General features: G+C 37.6%; 1 protein-coding gene across 1 annotated transcript in view; it reads left to right on the forward strand.

The window, feature by feature from the left end:
* The window catches only part of LOC135464712 (myosin light chain kinase, smooth muscle-like), an 84,530-nt gene that overhangs the window by 1,194 nt on the left and 64,023 nt on the right, over positions 1–19,313 (forward strand). The window contains exons 2-19 of the mRNA XM_064742224.1: positions 312–360; positions 2,064–2,158; positions 2,539–2,742; positions 3,334–3,460; positions 3,787–3,962; positions 4,679–4,920; positions 5,387–5,510; positions 5,838–6,149; positions 6,487–6,708; positions 7,353–7,554; positions 8,013–8,074; positions 8,587–8,616; positions 10,068–10,253; positions 10,646–10,805; positions 11,379–11,551; positions 11,920–11,977; positions 13,127–13,256; positions 18,847–19,006. Coding sequence (XP_064598294.1) covers positions 312–360; positions 2,064–2,158; positions 2,539–2,742; positions 3,334–3,460; positions 3,787–3,962; positions 4,679–4,920; positions 5,387–5,510; positions 5,838–6,149; positions 6,487–6,708; positions 7,353–7,554; positions 8,013–8,074; positions 8,587–8,616; positions 10,068–10,253; positions 10,646–10,805; positions 11,379–11,551; positions 11,920–11,977; positions 13,127–13,256; positions 18,847–19,006 — 2,712 coding nt within the window. The remainder of the gene's footprint in view (positions 1–311; positions 361–2,063; positions 2,159–2,538; positions 2,743–3,333; positions 3,461–3,786; positions 3,963–4,678; positions 4,921–5,386; positions 5,511–5,837; positions 6,150–6,486; positions 6,709–7,352; positions 7,555–8,012; positions 8,075–8,586; positions 8,617–10,067; positions 10,254–10,645; positions 10,806–11,378; positions 11,552–11,919; positions 11,978–13,126; positions 13,257–18,846; positions 19,007–19,313) is intronic.

Raw genomic sequence — 19,313 nt, forward strand, 5'->3', positions numbered from 1 at the left:
GTTATAACCAAGGAACGGAACAGTGGTTCACATATACTCCTGTAGGAGTTCGTGAATGTTTACTTTAACAGTGTGAATGTTTTCTTAAGCTACAAGGATTTGTATCATCACTCAGGAAAGTAACAGTGTTTATTTTCCCTTCAATATCTACTTGAATGTTTATTTTTGTTCAAAATGTTTGAGTAATATTTGTTTATGTTTACTTTTGTTTGTTGTCTTTCAGCATTTAGGGTGCACAAGCTTTTCACAATTGTATGTTGCATAAACATTTCTTGTTTTATTGGTTAATTGAAATTATCTTGTTGCCTCAGTTTCCACTCCAAGGAAGAAGAAAAAGCGAGATACAGGAGCACGCATTAAGTAAGAGTTTTGTTGTTTTTGTTGACATTTTGTGTATCTAATCCAGTAAATCACATATAATTCCATGAAATTTTACACCAATTATAGTGCAAAGAAGTTATGTGAATTTTATGTCATAACTTCAGACGATTTCTTCCCAGTGAATTAACTTTAGGTTTAATGCTACAGTGATTATAGTTAGCCAAAAAATACCCTAAAATTACCGGCGATTTACTGTTTGAGTTATATACTCAGGCCGGTTTTCATTTGCAAACTATGGTATTAACCAAGTGTTTTAAAAATATTTCTTTTGATGGAACAAAAAAGAGAGAAGAAGGTCGGTGATTATATGATATGATGTAAGAAACATGTAGGTGTAGCCAGATATAAAGTATTACAAGAGGTCTCTTGTGCAATGAGAGCATTGTCAGCTGTCCAGACTGGAAGTGGATTTGGGTGTAAAGCTACTGTTAGTTAGATGGGATTTGTGTAGGTTCTATTGATATCTCGATGGCAGAAAAGATGTATGTAATCAGGAAGTTCTGCTCTGACAGACAAGAGCTGCAAAACCAACGGAAGACGCGAGTTCGTTTATGTTTAGCGCAAATACATGCCACCTGTTGTGCAAGAATGCATTTGCACCCCAAGTCCCAAAGTCTGTTACTGACTTGCTCCAGCACCAAAACATACAGCCTGGGGAGGTAAACAGAAGTGCAGCTGTGCCAATACCCTCCCCTACTTCCACCGCTGTATCTGTCTAAGAATAACTCAGATCTCCATGACGACTGATGGGATTATTTTGGGAGAATGAGAGAGCATTAGACGCCTTAGTGCAAGGATTTAGGTATAAAAGCAGTATTATACCAACACAGCCTGTTAACCATCATTTATTTATTTACTTAATTGGTGTTTTACACCTTACTCCTGAATAGTTCCACGAAGGCAGCTTCCATTATGGGGGCAAAAAACCTATTTATTATTCATTATTCATTATTATTCGTTATTCATTAGCCACATACAGGTACCTATAATTTATTAGCCATATATTCCTTCTGATATCATCTTGCCTACTGCTTACAAAGTATTGGTGACTTGTGGCTGGTTTCAGCCAGAAGGTTTTTGTCTAGTAAATCTACCTGGAAAACGGGGCCTACGTGGCTCAGTTGGTTTGCCCACTAGCGCAGCGTAATGACCCAGAAGCCTCTCACCAATGTACTCGCTGTGAGTTCAAGTCCAGCTCAGCCTGGCTTCCTCTCTGGCTGAAAGTGTGAAGGTCTTTCAGCAACCTGCGGATGGTTGTGTGTTTCCTCCCACCATAATGCTCTCCGCCGTCGTATAAGTGAAATATTCTTGAGTTCGGCGTAAAACAGCAATCAAATAAATAAATAAATACATGGAAAACAGGTGATTTTGGCCTCCTATTTCACTTTTTTGTTTATGATGCAGTCATCTCACTGCCAAAGCCCTTGTTTTACAAAGAAGTGGTTAATACCTCCATCAGTGAGACTCATTTCTGCCGTATGACTGAAATTTTCTTGTTGAATATCATCCAAACAAACCTCAAATGCCTTTCTAAAATCACTTTTTTGCTGACTGTATTGTTACATTTCAGTTTCCTCCACCCCGTGTAACTGACCACCCATTATGCTAATGAAACATTCTTGATTGTGGCACATTGCATCAATCATTCAGTCAGTCACTGAATTTGGATTTTTTTCTTGTAGATATCCAGAGCGTGAAGAATACAAGCCTAAATTCACATTACCTCTCATTGACCAATTAAAGCAGGTCGGAGAACATGTTGAACTGTCAGTGGAAGGTAAGTCTTTTGTGAGACTTTACAAAAGTTTTAATCTTTTAAACAGATTAAACAGCAGATTACTAGAACAGATAGATTTTCAAAACATAATATCTTGTTTAATTCATTTCATTATTATTCATCTGGCCATGTGCAGGGCTGTAAGTTTTGTTGTTCGATGTCATAAAAATAGCATGTTGTTCTTGTTCTAAAAGTTATAAATTGCAATGGAATTCAATTCCTTTGTTTATTAATCTACATGTATATCAGTCATAGGAATGATGACGCTTACTTTGTGGTATTAATTAAACAATAATTACATTATCTCACACAAAAAAAAATGAAACGAAAACTTCAGAGCATTATTTTGATGACTATTTTGTGCTCATTTGTTTCCGTAGTTGCCGGGGAACCTGAGCCAGAATTAACCTGGTACTGTGGTAACAAGAAGATAGAGCCATCTGACAAGTTTGAACTGACCACAGAAGATGACCTCTGCATTCTGCGTATCCATGGCGTTGACCTCTCTGATGCTGGCCAGTGGCGTTGCACAGCTGTCAACAAACATGGAGAAGACTCATGTACATGTCAACTCAACATCATTGGTAAGAGGAAAGAATTAGTTATGAAATGTTGAAATTGGTCAGTATAGAAGTGAAAATATCGAAATTGTTTTCTTACAATCTTGTTGTAAAATGTTGGCATTTTGGTACACAACTGATACATATGTGGAATATGTTTGTAAAACACCCCTGGTATATGAACTGTTAATAAACTACTGTAAATGTCCTTAAGTTTTGTCCACAAAAAGGCATTTTATGAGACAAATAAATGTCAACAAAAATTATTTTTGGTGCCCACACTTACAATTTTCCAGTAGAATGTCATCCAATGCTCCAAGAAAACTTCAGAACAGCTTTCTAAAATCAATAGAACTCTTAGAATCAGGAAAAAATGGGCGAGTTTGTCATGGACAAAGTAATTACAGAAAATTTAACTTCCGGTTTTTTCTTCTCTAGAAAAAGAAAGAGGATTGAGTTATTGTTCATACTTTTACCTGTCTGTTTTTGATTAAGATTAGGTTAATATGCAAGAAAAAAAATATTGACTTATTGTTTGTTTGGTATGAGTTGACATATATGCTTCGTGCTCTCTTATAAACACGTTAATTCAGATTATTTCTCTGATTATTTCAGAATCCGTGCCCGAAGGCTACGAGAAGCCCTGTTTCACCAAGAAGCTTCACAACACGTCCATCTTTGAGGGCAGTGCTGTCCGTCTAGAGTGCAAGGTTAAAGGTCATCCAGCTCCAGAGATTGAATGGTCAGTTTAACAATCATTCAAGATTTTTTACTTGGTTGCTCATACTTTAAAAGATAGACTTTTGATTTATTTGTAGTTATGTGACTTTTGATTGTTAAATTATTTCTGAAAATCTGTAGAAGTTGTCTTGGAAAAAGGTCATCTCATGTCCCACAAATCCGGCAGATTGATTTACGTCAAGGCAAATTATTGCTTTTATCACATATTGTGTCGGTTTTAAATATTTGTTTCAAAACATCATTTTAAATGTCATTCCGTTATTTTCACAAAATCAAAGTGGTAAAATTTATCAGATTTGAAGCCAGCCCTTGCATATGTCTCTGCAGGTTGAAGAATAGAAAACCAATCAAAGATGGCCGCCACTATGAGGTTGTCTATGAAGACGCTGAGACCTGCGTCCTGATCATCCAGGAATCCCTCAAGGATGATTCCGGGATGTACATGTGCCGCGCCGTCAACGCAGCAGGAAGTGAATACACGGAAGCCAGGCTTAGAGTCCAAAGTAAGGATTAGTGCAGTGTGTTCAGTTCGTGGAATGTACAGTTTGGTAGTTTTTATATTCGTGTAATTGATTCTATTTAGCTAGCGTAATAGTATAGGATGGTAGTAGTGGTAAGGTGGGGCCTCCATGGCTCAGTTGGTTAGTGCGTTAGCACAGTGTAATGACCCAGGAGTCTCTCACCAGTGCAGTCGCTGTGAGTTCAAGTCCAGCTCATGCTGTCTTCCTCTCTAGTTGGAAGTGGGAAGGTCCTTCAGCAACCTGCAGATGGTCGTGGGTTTCCTCCAGGCTCTGCCTGGTTTCAACCCACCATAATGCTGGCCGCCATTGTAAAAGTAAAATATTCTTGAGTACGGCGTAAAACACCAATCAAATCAATAAATCAATATGTGGAAAACAGGTGATTTTAGCCTCCTATTTCACTTCTTTGGTTATGATGCAGTCATCTCGCTGCCAAAGTACTTGTTGCTATGGCGATGAAATGTACACAGTAACCTTTCCAAATAACTTTCTGAAGAAACAGGCATCTTTTTTCCTAATGTTTGCGGAAGGGACCCAAGTATTACAAAGTGAGTGAGTGAGTGAGTGAGTGCTTGGGGTTTAACGTCGTACTTTACAATTTTTCAGTCATATGACGACAAAGTATTACAAAGTTGTATAATGTTTAGATTATTGGCTACTTAGTTCTCCAAACAGTAGACTCTGTTCTCTTTTCCCAGAAATGGACTTCTCAGGTGGCTTCCGCCGCTCTCCGTTTGACGAAGCAGGACTGGAGTACGCTCCGTCCATCAAGTACCACCTGGAGACCGCCCCTGACTTCACTGTCAAGATGAAGAACCGCACAGTTGACGAGGGAAGCTACGTCAAGATGATGTGCTCAGTGACTGGCATCCCCAGCCCAGACATCCGCTGGTTTAAAGACGGACAGGAGATCTTTGATGGAGATCATTTCCATATCAAGGTACAGTTCGAACGCTTTTGTTGTCAGTTGTTGTGTTCAATAGTTTGTTCAGGAAGTTTATGTGTTATGTTAATAAATTGGACTATCACTGGCTCAGTGGCTTAAAGAATCTCTCTCTAAAATTTTCAGCCTTGGACTGCTCAGTATACTTGTTCACATCCATCTGCTCCCACCATGAGGTGCAGGGCCAATCCTAGCCTTGAATTGGAAATTTATAGATTTCTCCCTTTGAAGTTCACGGGGTCTTATTTTCCACCAGTATGGTGTATATATCTGTTGGTCACGTGTGGGAAACATACTGAATATTCTATATAAGGAACTAAATCACTTATGTAATAAGAATTTAAGAAATGAAACACCTAGTTAATAAGAATTTAAGAACTGAAACACCTATGTAATAACAAAATAAACTCTATGTTTTGATGTTTTCTTGTTGTTAAGAAAGTACTTAACTTTCCATTTTCAGAATGAACAAGGTCTACTCTCCATTGAAATCCTGCGAGCATCATTGGACGATGTCGGTAGATACATCTGTGAGGCGTCCAATAGCGAAGGAAAGGCAGCTTGTAGTGCGTACCTGGATGTTGACGGTAAGTTAGTTGATCTTTGATAAAATGGTGAAGTTCAAGATCAGCCTAAAGTAGCTATTAAAGTGTTTATTGTTGAATTATGTCAGAAATATGACTTTCTTAGTGAAGTAAAGTATATTTCAAAATATGTAAAAAAAAAAAAAACATATAAAAACTTGAAGAATTACAAATCTAACTGATTTCATAGTAATTAACAATTCACCTGCTCATGAAAGTGATGTTGTAGTTCAGTTTATACCCTAATTAATAAAAATAATTAGTGAATCTACGTGTACCACTTGCTTATTTCATGAACCTAAAACACAAATCTTATTGTTTTTTTTCCAGCCGTGGAAGAACTGGCTGGTCTTGACTTTGAGCGGCCTCGTTTCATTCTCCCCATGGAGAACACGACTGTGATCGCTGGAGAAGACGCTATCTTTGAAGTCGAGGCAACCGGCAAACCTCTGCCAGGCTTCAAATGGCAGCTGGACACGATTGAACTCCACGGCAATGATCGCATTGAGATGATCCCTGATGGACAGGGAGGCGCCAAACTGATTATCCGAGATGTTCGCAGAACCGATTCCGGTCTCTACTTCTGTATTGCTCACAGCAAAGCAGGGCGATCGAAATGCTCTGCTACACTGAGGGTCAGAGGTGAGGATTGTACAAGTTTCTTGTTTATTTGTGTTAACACTCAATGCTGACCCAGCCAATGCAATGGCTTGTTGCAGGGTGACACTTTTGATTGAAGTCCCATGTTCCAGTCCTATTTCTCACACCAGTCATTGACAATTTTGTCTCTTTTTAAGTGAGAAATAATCATTTCACAAGACAAGTGATCCAAAGCAATTGTTGGCAATGTTGCAATAAGTAAATAAATAATCCTCTATGTCATAGAGAAATATTTTGACTTTTATTTGCCTCTAAAACGCATTTTTTAGAGAAATGGTTTGGAAAAATTACAATAAATACTTCCTCCTTCAATTCACAGAGAAATCTTGGACCCCTCCACAAGATCGCTCCATGAAACCCCTGGGTTTACGAGATATAGGCGCGGCACGATTCTCCTCTGAGAGGCAACTCACACCCCCAGCTCTTAAAGACTTTGGTCAGGCGCCATTCTTTGTGCGCCTCCTCCCCAAGGAGCTCAGCCTTAACGAGGGAGACAGGCTTTACATGGAGTGTGCGGTAGAGGGTTACCCCAAACCTATAGGTAAGACAGTTACCTCTCCTTGTAGCAGAGGGCTCCTCCTCCCTCCCTCCCTCCCCCCCCCCCCCCCCCAGCAACAGATCAGACAGCTACCTCCCATTGTTGTAGAGGGCTTCCCCCCAACCCATAGGCAAGACAGTTACCTCCCGTTGTAGTCAAGCGTTATTCCCAACCCTTAGGTAAGACAGATCACTCCCCTTGTAGACTTTACACATAAAGTGTGCGGTAGAGTACCCCAAACGATATTGGTAAGACAAGCTGAATATATTTCAGAACAGAGTATAACAGAAGTGTCTAGCTGTACAAAGCATCCAGAGATAGGCACAAAGTCGGCCGGCAGAGGTGAAAAGAAAATTTGTATCAGGATGCAACCCTCAAAAGTAATGTCATTCCTTGTTGAACATTTTCATTTTCAAGTTTGGTTATTTTGTATTTTTGGATACAAACAAACTTGAGTATTTTTTCTTTTTTTTTTTTTTGTTTGGAATCTATCAGTTAGTTAACTCCTAGCTCATTTCACTTTCTGTAGAATGTACAAAATGTACAGTGAACAAAGATGTATTGTAAATATCAAATAAAGCTATTGAAGTTTTCTTATTCTAAATAAGAATCATCTGTTCTAATGGCCTGCACTCTCCACCATTCAGTAACATGGCACAAGGGAGCCCGAGATGTTGTTTACAGCACACGTCACCGTGTCACCATGCTGCATACCTCCCAGACCCTGGAGATTCCATCCCTACTCTCCACCGATTACGGAGAGTACATTTGTCGTGCTCGCAACGTCATGGGAACGGCCGAGTCTATCTGTATTGTCAAGGTGAACAAAAAGGCACCACAACTGGACAGGTCAGTTTTCAGAGTTTCCCGAGTATAACCCACAGTAAAATAGTTCACAAGTTATTCTTAATAAAGGTGCTTCGTAGTGAAAAAGAACTTTTCAGTTAAACATTGTGTTGAGTTAACACAATGTTTGGATGTAGGTACTAACATCATTGTCAAGTAATAAAAGTAATAAACATGTTATTACTTTCATCAAAACCAAAGGGTTATCATCCAGCAGAGTGCCAAAGTCAGTCTGGTTCCCTAACATGTTCTTTAAAGTGATGTACCTTAAGTACCTTTCCTACCTCAATCACTGAAGAGTGCACAAAGGAAGACTAGCTAAGAGTTTCCAGATCTTAGTGATCCAGGACTATAGAAGCTAATTGCTGAATGACAAATTAGGCCAGTTTTGTTGTCAGTTAGTAATTTATATCAGTCAGTTAATCACTGAGTGAGTGATTTAATCTGTTGCTTCTTTTCAGGGATGAGCCAGATAGCGGAGTGATGGTTCAAGACAGGGCTACCATGCCAGCAGATCTGGAAGGTCAGTTACCATAACAACCTTTGCCATACATTAATGTATTACAGAATACATTACTGGTACAACATTAGTTTATGGTGTTTTGTATTAAACATGCTACTAGAGCTGTCCCTTTGAGGAAAAGTGTTTTTCGCTGTGGCTTTGTGAAAGTGCCATTCATGACAGACATCCAGCTTACAGAAGTCAGTTCCATGGTGTGAAAAAAAACCCAGACATGATTCTCTGCTGCTATGCTAGAGTTGTCGGGAACTGCCTCTTGGCTTTTGATCACATCTATACAGAACAATGAGGTCTTACTGTTTAAAGAAAGAAACAAAAGAGTACCACACTTACACCGACTTGTTTAGGCAGGCAATGTTCCCTGTCACATTTCAGATTTGAAAAAAAAAAAGAAAACAAATACTTTAGTTTTTAATGAAGAATGTTCTTGGTGAAACATACTATTTTGTCTTCTGATAATATCTAAAAATTCATTCTGACTGAAACAAATGGATGTTATTACATTGAATTATCAGGTGGATCCAAACCAGTTAAAAAAGGACAAGGTATTTCATTGGCTAATTAGCATGACATTTGCATACAAATCAAAACTGCTGTATTTAATGTGTACTAAATTTTATGTCGCATTAAAACTGTCCTACCTATATGTTTATTGTGTCACGTGAGATCATAAATTGGTGTAGTATTTATGTATTTATATTTCTTATGTACTTACTGAATGTTTTTGATATTAATAATGTACCAAAGAATGAAGGCAATGTGTACCTTGAAGATGTTTCCTAGAAAAATACATGAATTTTTCTTTCAATTCCAAGTGTAGTTCTATTGATCTCAAACACAGACTGTTTCTTTTTTGCAAAAACATTTCAATTTCACTAGATTTAAGTTAACTTTAAATGCGTTAATTTGCAGAGGTATATATTACTATGAAACTATTTTTACTGAAACTTTAATATCTTTGCCTCCATCTTACATTAATGTCCATTTTCATTATTGCCATAGCAATGTTAAAAGCTCTGTTCTACTTTATTAATGAGAATGTGATAATGAGAACAAAACTTTATTCTGCTTTATTGCTGTAGCAATATCAAAAAAATATCTGTTCTGATTTATTGCTATATGAATGTCAGCAATGTTCGTTCTACGTTATTGATATAACAATAACAAAGGCCTTTTCTGTTTCATTGCTTGAACATCGTCAATAAAAGTACTCTATTGCTATAACAATGTCAGCAAAGCTCTATGTACTACTCTATTGCTATAACAATGTCAGCCAAACTCTCTGTACTACTTTATTGCTATAACCATGTCAACACATGTTTCTGTACTACTTTATTGCTATGATTATTTGGCTAACATTTCTGTTCTACATGTTCTTAAATGCTGTAACAAAAATGTCTAACAGTAACCTTGTAATTTCTGAGTTCTTAATGAGATGTATATTGTGACAATCTTTACTAACAAACTCCGGCGCCGGCCGAACATGGGAAGGTCTGCACACTACCCGTGGATGATCGTGGGTTTCCCCTTTCTCAAAAAACCCTTCAAAACAAAACTGTTTTTAAATAAAGAAGATGATACTCAGAATGTAATGCTTTTTCAATATGTGATTTTCTGGAAAAACACAAAACCCTGTATTTAAATTAGTAAGATGAACCTGTTGTTTAACATCAAGACAATCTTTTACCACTCCTCACTTCTTTGAAGACAAATCACAATCTGATTTGTGTAATTTGTGTCCAACTGGGTCTTTTATAGTGACCATTATATTTGCCTGTATTATTAAGAAAAATTATTTTTACATCCAGCCTATAGCCACACCACTGGGTAGCTACGTGGCTAGTCGGAGATTTGTAAGGGCTGGTTCGTGCCACAGTTACACATGATACTGGTGTAGTTTATTGGTCTCCTGCTCGAGTTTGCATTTGAATGTAAGATTTCTTCTGCCATAATTAGATTGTATTGTTACATATTTTCTTTGCTTTATATTCCACAGCTCCGTTCTTCACCAGACATCTTCCTCATACGGTAGAGATCATGGAAGGAATGGACTGCAGATTTGACTGCTATGTGAACAGAAAACCCGAAGTGGAATATTATAAACGACCCAGTAAAAAAGCACCCTCTAGTGACAAAGGTGGGCGAAAAACTGACGACAAACCAGTAGAAGGAGACTATAAAGGTAATTTTTTAAGTCCTCTTTTATGTTGATGAGTGTGTACAGTTTGATTTTGATATTGGTATGAAGTATGTCAAACGTGTCGCAGCAGTTACGTGTATGGAATTTAACTGAGCTTGATTGACAGCACCCTCATGGATTGCTTCTGCCAATACCTCATTGGCAGGACATACAAACCTGTAGCTATGCAAACTTGTTTTTAGTTTATTTGGTTTGTGCTTCTAATGGGTAAAGGCCAAAGTAAATAATAATACATCGTGGTGAGAAATTTTTTTTCAGAGACATAAATCTTGAAGAATTGCTACTTTTTGACATTAATCCGATCAAATCCGGACGCTAATCCTATTCGAACAAGTCATTCAGATAATTCATCAATCCATCTGTTTTATTTTCAGGACCTTACTTTCCACCATCCAAACCAGCTGAGTCAAAGGACGGAGAAGCCAAAGAAAGGCCATCCTTCAACCCACCTATCCATGACCTTGACGTGACTGAAGGTCAGACAGCCAGATTTGAATGCAAGAGCTTTGGCAAACCAACGCCGGAGATAATCTGGTAAGTTTTGACTAACTTTACATTGCTTTGGGTGTAAACAAAAATGTGGATAAGGAAATTCAAGTAGCAGTTGTTTAAATAATGAATTGGACAGGATGTTTTGGCTAGAGAGAAAGACAAGATATGCATGAAGCTGATTATAAATAGTTTTCACAGATCACTCTCTCAATCAACCAATCAGTCAGTCCATCCATGTTTTCACATTAACAATAAACATTATAAACAGTATAAATGTAAAATGAAGACATTCATGTTGGTCAGAATGGTTGTTCTAACTCTTCCATGGAAATCTAACTGCGTACATTAGGCCAGACTTTTCTTCGTTTCCTGGCTGTGCTGGCTTAGATGTGTAAAGGGTTGGCTTATTACGACCATCAGGCCCTTAATCACCGAGGTTGAGTGTTCGAATCCAGCTCTTGCTGATTTGTGACCAACCGAAAAAATAATTCTTGGTTTATTCTGGGTTCTCTGTCTTTCTACATGAATAATCCAGAATGCTATCATATAAGTGGAAAGTTCTTGAGTATTAAAAACCAATTAATCAATCAAGCCATATTTGCTTCATTCTTCCAGGTCCAAGAATGGCCGACAAATCTCATCAGGTGGCCACGTAACCATCACAGAAGAGCAAGGCTTCCACGTCTTGACCGTCACTGGTGCCGACGAATCAGATCAGGGCGAGTACCAATGCATCGCCCAATCAGAAGCAGGCCGAAATTCATGTACAGGAATTCTGACAGTGAAAGGTAGGATCAGAGTTATTCTCCAGTCTTTCACACTACAGGGCATTCGCCAAGGTTACTCATTATTCCAGGGTTTGGGCTCTTTATGTAAATTGGTAGAAGTTACATTCATTTTTTGGAAGGTTTGAAATTTGTGAGGGCAGAAATAAGACTAGTGATGTTAAAATTGAATTGTGCACTATTAACTTTTCTGTTTTGAGTAAATAAATAAAAAAAGATATAATATTTAGAAATTTCTGGATATAATTTAATATTAGTATCCATTATATTTAAACACTCTTGTCCCTGTTGTAAATAGATTAAATGGTCATGCATATCATACTTTATGACAATCACGATCTTCATAAATTTCAATTTACTTGGCATTTCAGCCAAGTTAAAGGCCGCTGCAGAACCAAAAGACATTGACAACTCTAAATCGGGGAAAAAGTAAGTTTGTACATTTCTTCACTGTCAGTGTAATGAGAACTCCAAACATGAACCTGTGGATGGTTGTGGGTTTTTCTGTGGGCTTTGCTCAGTTTCCTCTTACCATATTCCTAGTCATTGTCGTATGAGTGAAGTATTCTGGATTATGGCTTAAAACACCCATAAGATAATCAATTTAGTCTTGGTCTAGTGGTTAGAGGCACTTGCCTTTCACTTGCTAGGACACGTGAGTTGGTGGTTCAAACCCAGCCTTTGACAGGAAATTTGTACAGTTTTCCTCTCTCACTGCTTGTATGGCCTTGGTGACCATGTGTGTTCTGTGATTTGTGTGCAGGCCTTATCACAGCCTTGCTTTGCTAAAGAACACTTAAAACGCTTCAGGTGGGGCCTCCGTGGCTCAGTCGGTTAGCGCACTAGCGTAGCGTAATGACCCTGGAGCCTCTCACCAATGCGGTCGCTGAGAGTTCAAGTCGAGCTCATGCTGGCTTCCTCTCCGGCTATCAGTGGGAAGGTCTGCCAGCAACTTGCCGATGGTTGTGGGTTTCCCCCCGGGCTGTGACCGGTTTCTGCCCACCATAATGCTGGCCACCATTGTATAAGTGATATATTCTTGAGTACGGCGTAAAACACCAATCAAATAAATATATAAATAAAATAAAATAAAAACACTTATTTTCTCACGTGGGAAAGTTTGTTAGTAGCTTGTTAACCCCTTGCCTTCCATTTTTCCCCACCCATGAAACTGATTACCATCGTATAAGTGAAATATTATTGGTTTGAGTACGGTGTTGAGTATGGTGTTGAGTACTTCATCTGCCATAATCAGATTGCATTGTAACAAATTTACTAGTAAATGGCAATCAAATCAATAAAGCAGTAGCCAAGCGAGCAAGAGCTGAATTCAGGACTAGGATTCCAAACAGGTGAGGTGTCAGTCATCTGTAGTGAAACAAATACTTTGGTCGATTGATCCAGCTGGGCACTTGCTGTTCTAACTTTGGCTTAATATTCACTAGTCCCCTGTGGTTAATCCTCTCAAAGGTGTATTAATCTTTGCAGATTAACTTTCACTTTCTCGCAAAGCTCTGATCAGAAACCTCAAGTACAGGATTTTGCTCACACCCTCTTTTGCCCGCTTGTCTTTATCAGGAAAGCTGCCACAGCTTTTGCGCGTGAACTGGATGCTGAGATATCTGTTGACATGGGTGACCATGTAGAACTTACCTGTGAAGTAGAAGGTCAACCTAGAAACATCACCTGGACAAAGAATGACAAGAAGGTTAGTTTTATTTCACATTGTTGTATAGTGCCTATTTTCAAATGTACCTTCATGTACCTCTAGTCATACAACGCAGTCATCAGTAAAGCTGTTTGAAATCCATGACATGTCACTTGTTACAAACAATCAACTTGATTAGCTTGTCTCCTATCATTTAGCCCTATGTACACGCAGAATCAAATTGTACAGTATAGGAATCTCAGTTCTTTGACAAGTCTTTTTGTTGCTGTTAAAATTATTCTCACCAGGGACCAGTTTCACAAAGATGTTGTACATGTACGATAATCGCACATATAGGACAGATGATAATAGTGACATGTAAATGGTATAGGACAAACTATAATAGTGGCATGCAAATGGTATAGGACAAACGATAATAGTGGCATGCAAATGGTATAGGACAAACGATAATAGTGGCATGCAAATGGTATAGGACAAATGATAATAGTGACGTGCAAATGGTATAGGACAAACGATAATAGTGGCATGCAAATGGTATAGGACAAATGATATTAGTGACATGCAAATGGTATAGGACAAACTATAATAGTGGCATGCAAATGGTATAGGACAAACGATAATAGTGGCATGCAAATGGTATAGGACAAACGATAATAGTGACGTGCAAATGATATAGGACAAACGATAATAGTGATGTGAAACCTACTTTCACATGCTTGATAACGATGTTAGAATGTACATCGAAAACATCGGTTTTAAAAAAAATAAAATAAAATAAAAAATAGAATCGAAATTGTTATCCGTATAGATACCTTGTGATACTACTTTTACAAAGTATATACCATACACTGGTTTACCAATGCTTGCAATATTACCGCACTATTCTACTGTTATTTATGTGCAGCGGAATAACTTTGAACATGGAACAGATTAGCTTGATATAATACAAAAGCACTATGGAAAACAGTTATCAAAGGGGCGGTGACCATATCAGAAAAAAGATTTTTTCCTTTGATGCATTCTTAAGAACATATTTTTGTATGGTTATTTTATTTTGTAGGGATATAAGGTTAGCTTATAGAATTTGTTCTTATGTTTTTATGTTCAAAGGATTTTGGGGATCGTGATTTTAGTAAGACTGGGTTTATGCTCTTGGAGCACAGGTGATTAAGCTCAATTGTGTTGGATATACTACTTAACACCTCATTGGCTGTCTTTATGTTGGCCACATGAAAAGCTCTGTTCACAGAATATGTCGGGCAGTCGCAGGTTAATTCTTGTCGGTTTTAGTGTCAGTTTATTGCCCTTTTTTCTCAAATTTAGCGTCAGTATCACCTTGGAGCAGCGTGTAATTAATCCTTGGTTTTTGTGATACTGCTAAGTGTGAAAATGTAATAAATTCTTAAACACTACATCCAGTTGCCTGTCTGACCTATACTGTAAAGTGGACTGTACCTTTTCATGTAGCATTATGTTGTGATCCCATTACAAAGCAGGGGGTAAGAGGGGGCTCAGGTAAATTGATTAGCACTTCAGAGGGTGTTACCTGTACAAGAGGTTCATGTAGGTATACACAGTGTTAAGTCCAGGGTAACTAAGAGCCCAGGAAGACAGTATGAGCAGGTAAAATTCTTCAGTCATTTACAGGTAACCTCTGGGGAGAATTTTAATTCTGAAAGAGTTAACCTGACACCTGTGTGTAATTATTCTGTGCCATGTGTGTGTTAAGTAAATATTGACAAATAAGATATATTATAAGCTTTGAAGCATTTAATTAATTTTGAAATTAAAATACAGTATATCTTCGTTGTTGATATACTGTATGTCACCTGAAGTTTAGCATTTTTAAAACCACACACTTCCCATGATTCTGATTGATTCCCCTTTGGGGCCCTTTTAATATTTTATGTGTAGTTTTATTAATCTCTTATGAGAAAAACTTAGGTGTTGGCATACAGGCAGTATCTTTTTACTGCCTTGATGTGAACTGAAAGTGTATTTTACAGGCCAAGCTTTAAGTGAAATACGGTATTATATTATGTATGTGGAAAGGAATATGGCCCTGAAACAAATCAAATTGAATTGAAAGCTTTGAGGAGGAGTAGATTAATTGTTTACCTATGTGGATATACAGTGGAGCTGGTACTTTTAATTTTGTTGACATTGCTGTCATGTTCGTTTCTGTATGCTCTTCATTCAAAATCATCACAGGCACTTTAGGCTACTTTTTTTTGTGCAGTAGTGACATGAAATGCTGGAATAGCCGTTGTTCTCTTGTAACGCACGGGTACAAACGTTAACAGTTTTCCCACGAAACATAATCACAAAGGCAGGAATGAACGACAAACGATATAAGTACACAGCATACTTTATGTGGGAATTGTTGCATTTTGCATCATTAGTTTACTAAATACACTTTCAGAGTCTCATAGAGCATTTGATTTCTGTTATATAAATATAACTGTAAAACGTAGCATATGTAAACTGTGAAATTCATTGTAAGGAGAGAATCATCTAATTGTTTTTAGCAGAGATCTAATTGTTTTTAGCTGAGATCTAATTGTTTTTAGCAGAGATCTAATTGTTTTTAGCTGAGATCTAATTGTTTTTTGAGCAGAAACTTACTTTTGAGATCTAATTGTTTTGGCAGATCTAAATGTTTGTCAAGAGATACAGGATGCTATAAATGACACGAATTGTGAAAAACTGTGGAGATAACATAAATATATATTTATTTATCGGGCGACCTTCCTGTTGGAATAAACAGAACAACCAGTTGTTTACAAAACAGCTGAATTACACGAACGATCTTGTCCTTATTTAATTGTTGACAACAAGAATGGATGGTAGGAGGCAGATGCTGCAGTGAATTATTGACGTTGGTGTTGTGTGTGTCCCATGATGCCTCACACAGCAGGCCACACACATTGTATCCCTCTGTTGTTGTTGCCTGTACATGTATTGACTTAAATACAGAGGCTTAAGCACATAGCCAAGTTACCTGCAGATATAAGTGTGTAATCCAAACCTCAGGACAAATGATCAGAAGTCTTTACCTGGTCAAACTGTCCGCATTCTTACCTGTGGAGTTAAGAGGTCTGGGAATGTAATCAGTATTACCTGCAGCAGGTAGGATTTGTCTTGCACCTGGTTGCATTTGCTGATACCTGATAAATGTTCTGACAAGAACTAATATTATATAGATGTGAAACATCTCATCATACATACTTGTATATGGTAACATATAGCTATGACATAATTTCTGTATGAAATTAGCTGTACGTGGGAAGGTCTGTCAGCAACCTTTGGTCAGGTCGTGGGTTTCCTATTGGCTCTGCCCAGTTTCCTCCCGCCATAATGCTGGCCGCCATAGTATAAGTGAAATATTCTTGAGTACAGCGTAAAACTCCAATCATATAAATAAGTAAATCTGTATGAAGTTTGATTCACATGCTGGAAGCAGTTTAGCAGAATGAAAATTCGTGTAAGATTATGATATCCATTTTGCAGTGGGAGGAGGGGGTAGAGAATTGTTGTTTCTATTGTATTTGTTTGTTTGGGGTTTTTTACAAAAAATTTTGAAATGCATTTTTCTTGAATATTTCATAAATGAAAATGTGAAAGTTTTAACTTTAGAAAATGCCAAGGAGGTGTCTATAATTTCGACAAACACTGTGTGTTGTGTTATTGGGTCTGTATACACTACACACAAGAGCATGTTGACATCTTCATTGCCTTCTCATCCTTAATTTTTAGGAAAATATTGAAAAAACCTTGAGTCGGTAATAACATTGAGATTTTTTCTGGCAGTGAATTAAAACACACGAAAAAGGGATACGGCATTTACACATATGTATAACACAATTCACAAGTTAAACATGGAATATTCAAGGATAGCAGTGATGGAACTAGGTGCTGTCAGCTTGATATACATGTATGCATATAACACATGCTTAAGTATCCATGTAATACATGCAAGTGTCCACATCAGTCATGCTCTCCTAATGCTCTGTTTGCCAACTCTGTGAGATCTGTTGGGTGATGGGAGTTGGGGGGGACGTGAAATAAGCTGATGTCAGTACATAGTGTAAAACCTTTAGAAAATAACTGAAACTTCCTCCTTGAAGAGATACCTGTTTGTTTAGAGATTAAAAAATGTGAACATGTGCAGGTGTTTGTGAACTTCCAGGCTGTTTGAAGAACTTTCTAAAGTTGTGAGAGTTAAGATTGGATTGAGTGGGGGGGGGGGGGGGGGGTTGCGGAGTGGGTAGAGATTGTATGGCTGTATTTGAATGCCACAGATCTATATATATACTCTAATTCTTCAATCTTTTTGCATGTGACAGATCAACTTTCAGTGCAAATTAGACACATTTTCAATTTGATTTTGGTGACAAAGGTACATTGGTTGGATTGGCCAGTTTCGGAGCTTCGCAGAAAGTATAAATTTATTTGTCTACATCGATTAATGTCTTCAGAATATGCTTGAATAAACATATTGCAAAGATGTGAAAAAGGTTGAAGAATTACATTTCATACATAATGAAGACAGAATGTCAGTCCTTGTAACTGGGATACCTACCAGAAATATGACCGTAGTTCAGATTGTTGAGTCGCTGGCACAGGTGCTGAAGAATGTGTTGGAATTTAATCGTAAAGGTCTTGTTGTGTAAAAGTGTATCGAAGTTTAGACAGACTTAAATCTGTGTATTAATCTTAGTCTTACACAAAACTTGCCAGACTTCATTCAGACTTAAAACTAGTTTAAGTGAGACTATTGTACTGACTTAAAACTGTACTAAGACTATTCAGACTTAAAACTAGACTAAGTGAAACTATTCGGACTTAAACTAGACTAAGTGAGACTATTCAGACTTAAAACTAGACTAAGTGAGACTATTCAGACTTAAAACTGTACTAAGACTATTCAGACTTAAAACTAGACTAAGTGAGACTATTCAGACTTAAAACTGTACTAAGACTATTCAGACTTAAAACTAGACTAAGTGAGACTATTCGGGCTTAAAACTAGCCTAAGTGAGACTATTCAGACTTAAAACTGTACAAAGACTATTCATACTTAAAACTAGACTAAGTGAAACTATTAGGACTTAAACTAGACTAAGTGAGACTATTCAGACTTAAAACTAGACTAAGTGAGACTATTCAGACTTAAAACTGTACTAAGACTATTCATACTTAAACTAGACTAAGTGAGACTATTCGTACTTAAAACTAGCCTAAGTCAGACTATTCAGAATTAAAGTTAATGGTGCACTACTGATAAACTCTTAAACAAGACGGCCTGGGATTTTAATCATGTGCAGTATAAAACATCTTTCTGGAAGATATGTGAAATATCTATGGCCCAGATCTGCCTTTTAAGGCCATCCTCAGTGCTGTCTGGAAAAATTAGGCTAGGTTGATTCAATTTTATTTCTATTTTTATTTCTATTTTTGTACAGTTTTGCATATCAAGGCCAATATTTCTCTATGGTAGGGCCCTTTTTGGTGGGTAGATAAGGTTACACAAAACAAACATGGTGTAATTTTATTCACAACCTTGTCATACTGCAGATGAGTATTTGAGCTGTTTCCAATATTTAACTGGTTTAATGTCTGTTTCCAGCTTGTTGATAGCGACCGACTGTGCCTGAAGCAGCTGAAAGACGGACTCCAGAAGCTAGAGATATTCTCCGCTGTCCCAGAAGACACCGGAGCTTATACGTGTACCTACACGGATTCCACTGGGGATGTCCACTGTTCAACAACAACGCTGCATGTATCAGGTAAAGCATATACTCTGTAACACAAAACCAGCATTAAACCTAGCCCTCCAAAAATTACGAATTTTGAAAAATTTGACACTGGTGTTATGAACCAGATCTCTTCGATTTATATACGTGTAAATGTACCTATAAGTAGGCAGATTTTTTGGTGACCATTTAAGGCTTTGTTTTAATTGTTAAATGTTAACTACCATTGTTACGTGTGAGACAATCGTGTGTACACCATTACATCATTGCTGTGTTCGACACCTCGCTGCAACTTTACGCAACACACCGCTTGATTAACGGATTTTGTCCTCATTCAAGA

This window comes from Liolophura sinensis, chromosome 4 (genome assembly GCF_032854445.1).
Source record: "Liolophura sinensis isolate JHLJ2023 chromosome 4, CUHK_Ljap_v2, whole genome shotgun sequence".
NCBI classification, from domain to species: Eukaryota; Metazoa; Mollusca; class Polyplacophora; order Chitonida; family Chitonidae; genus Liolophura; species Liolophura sinensis.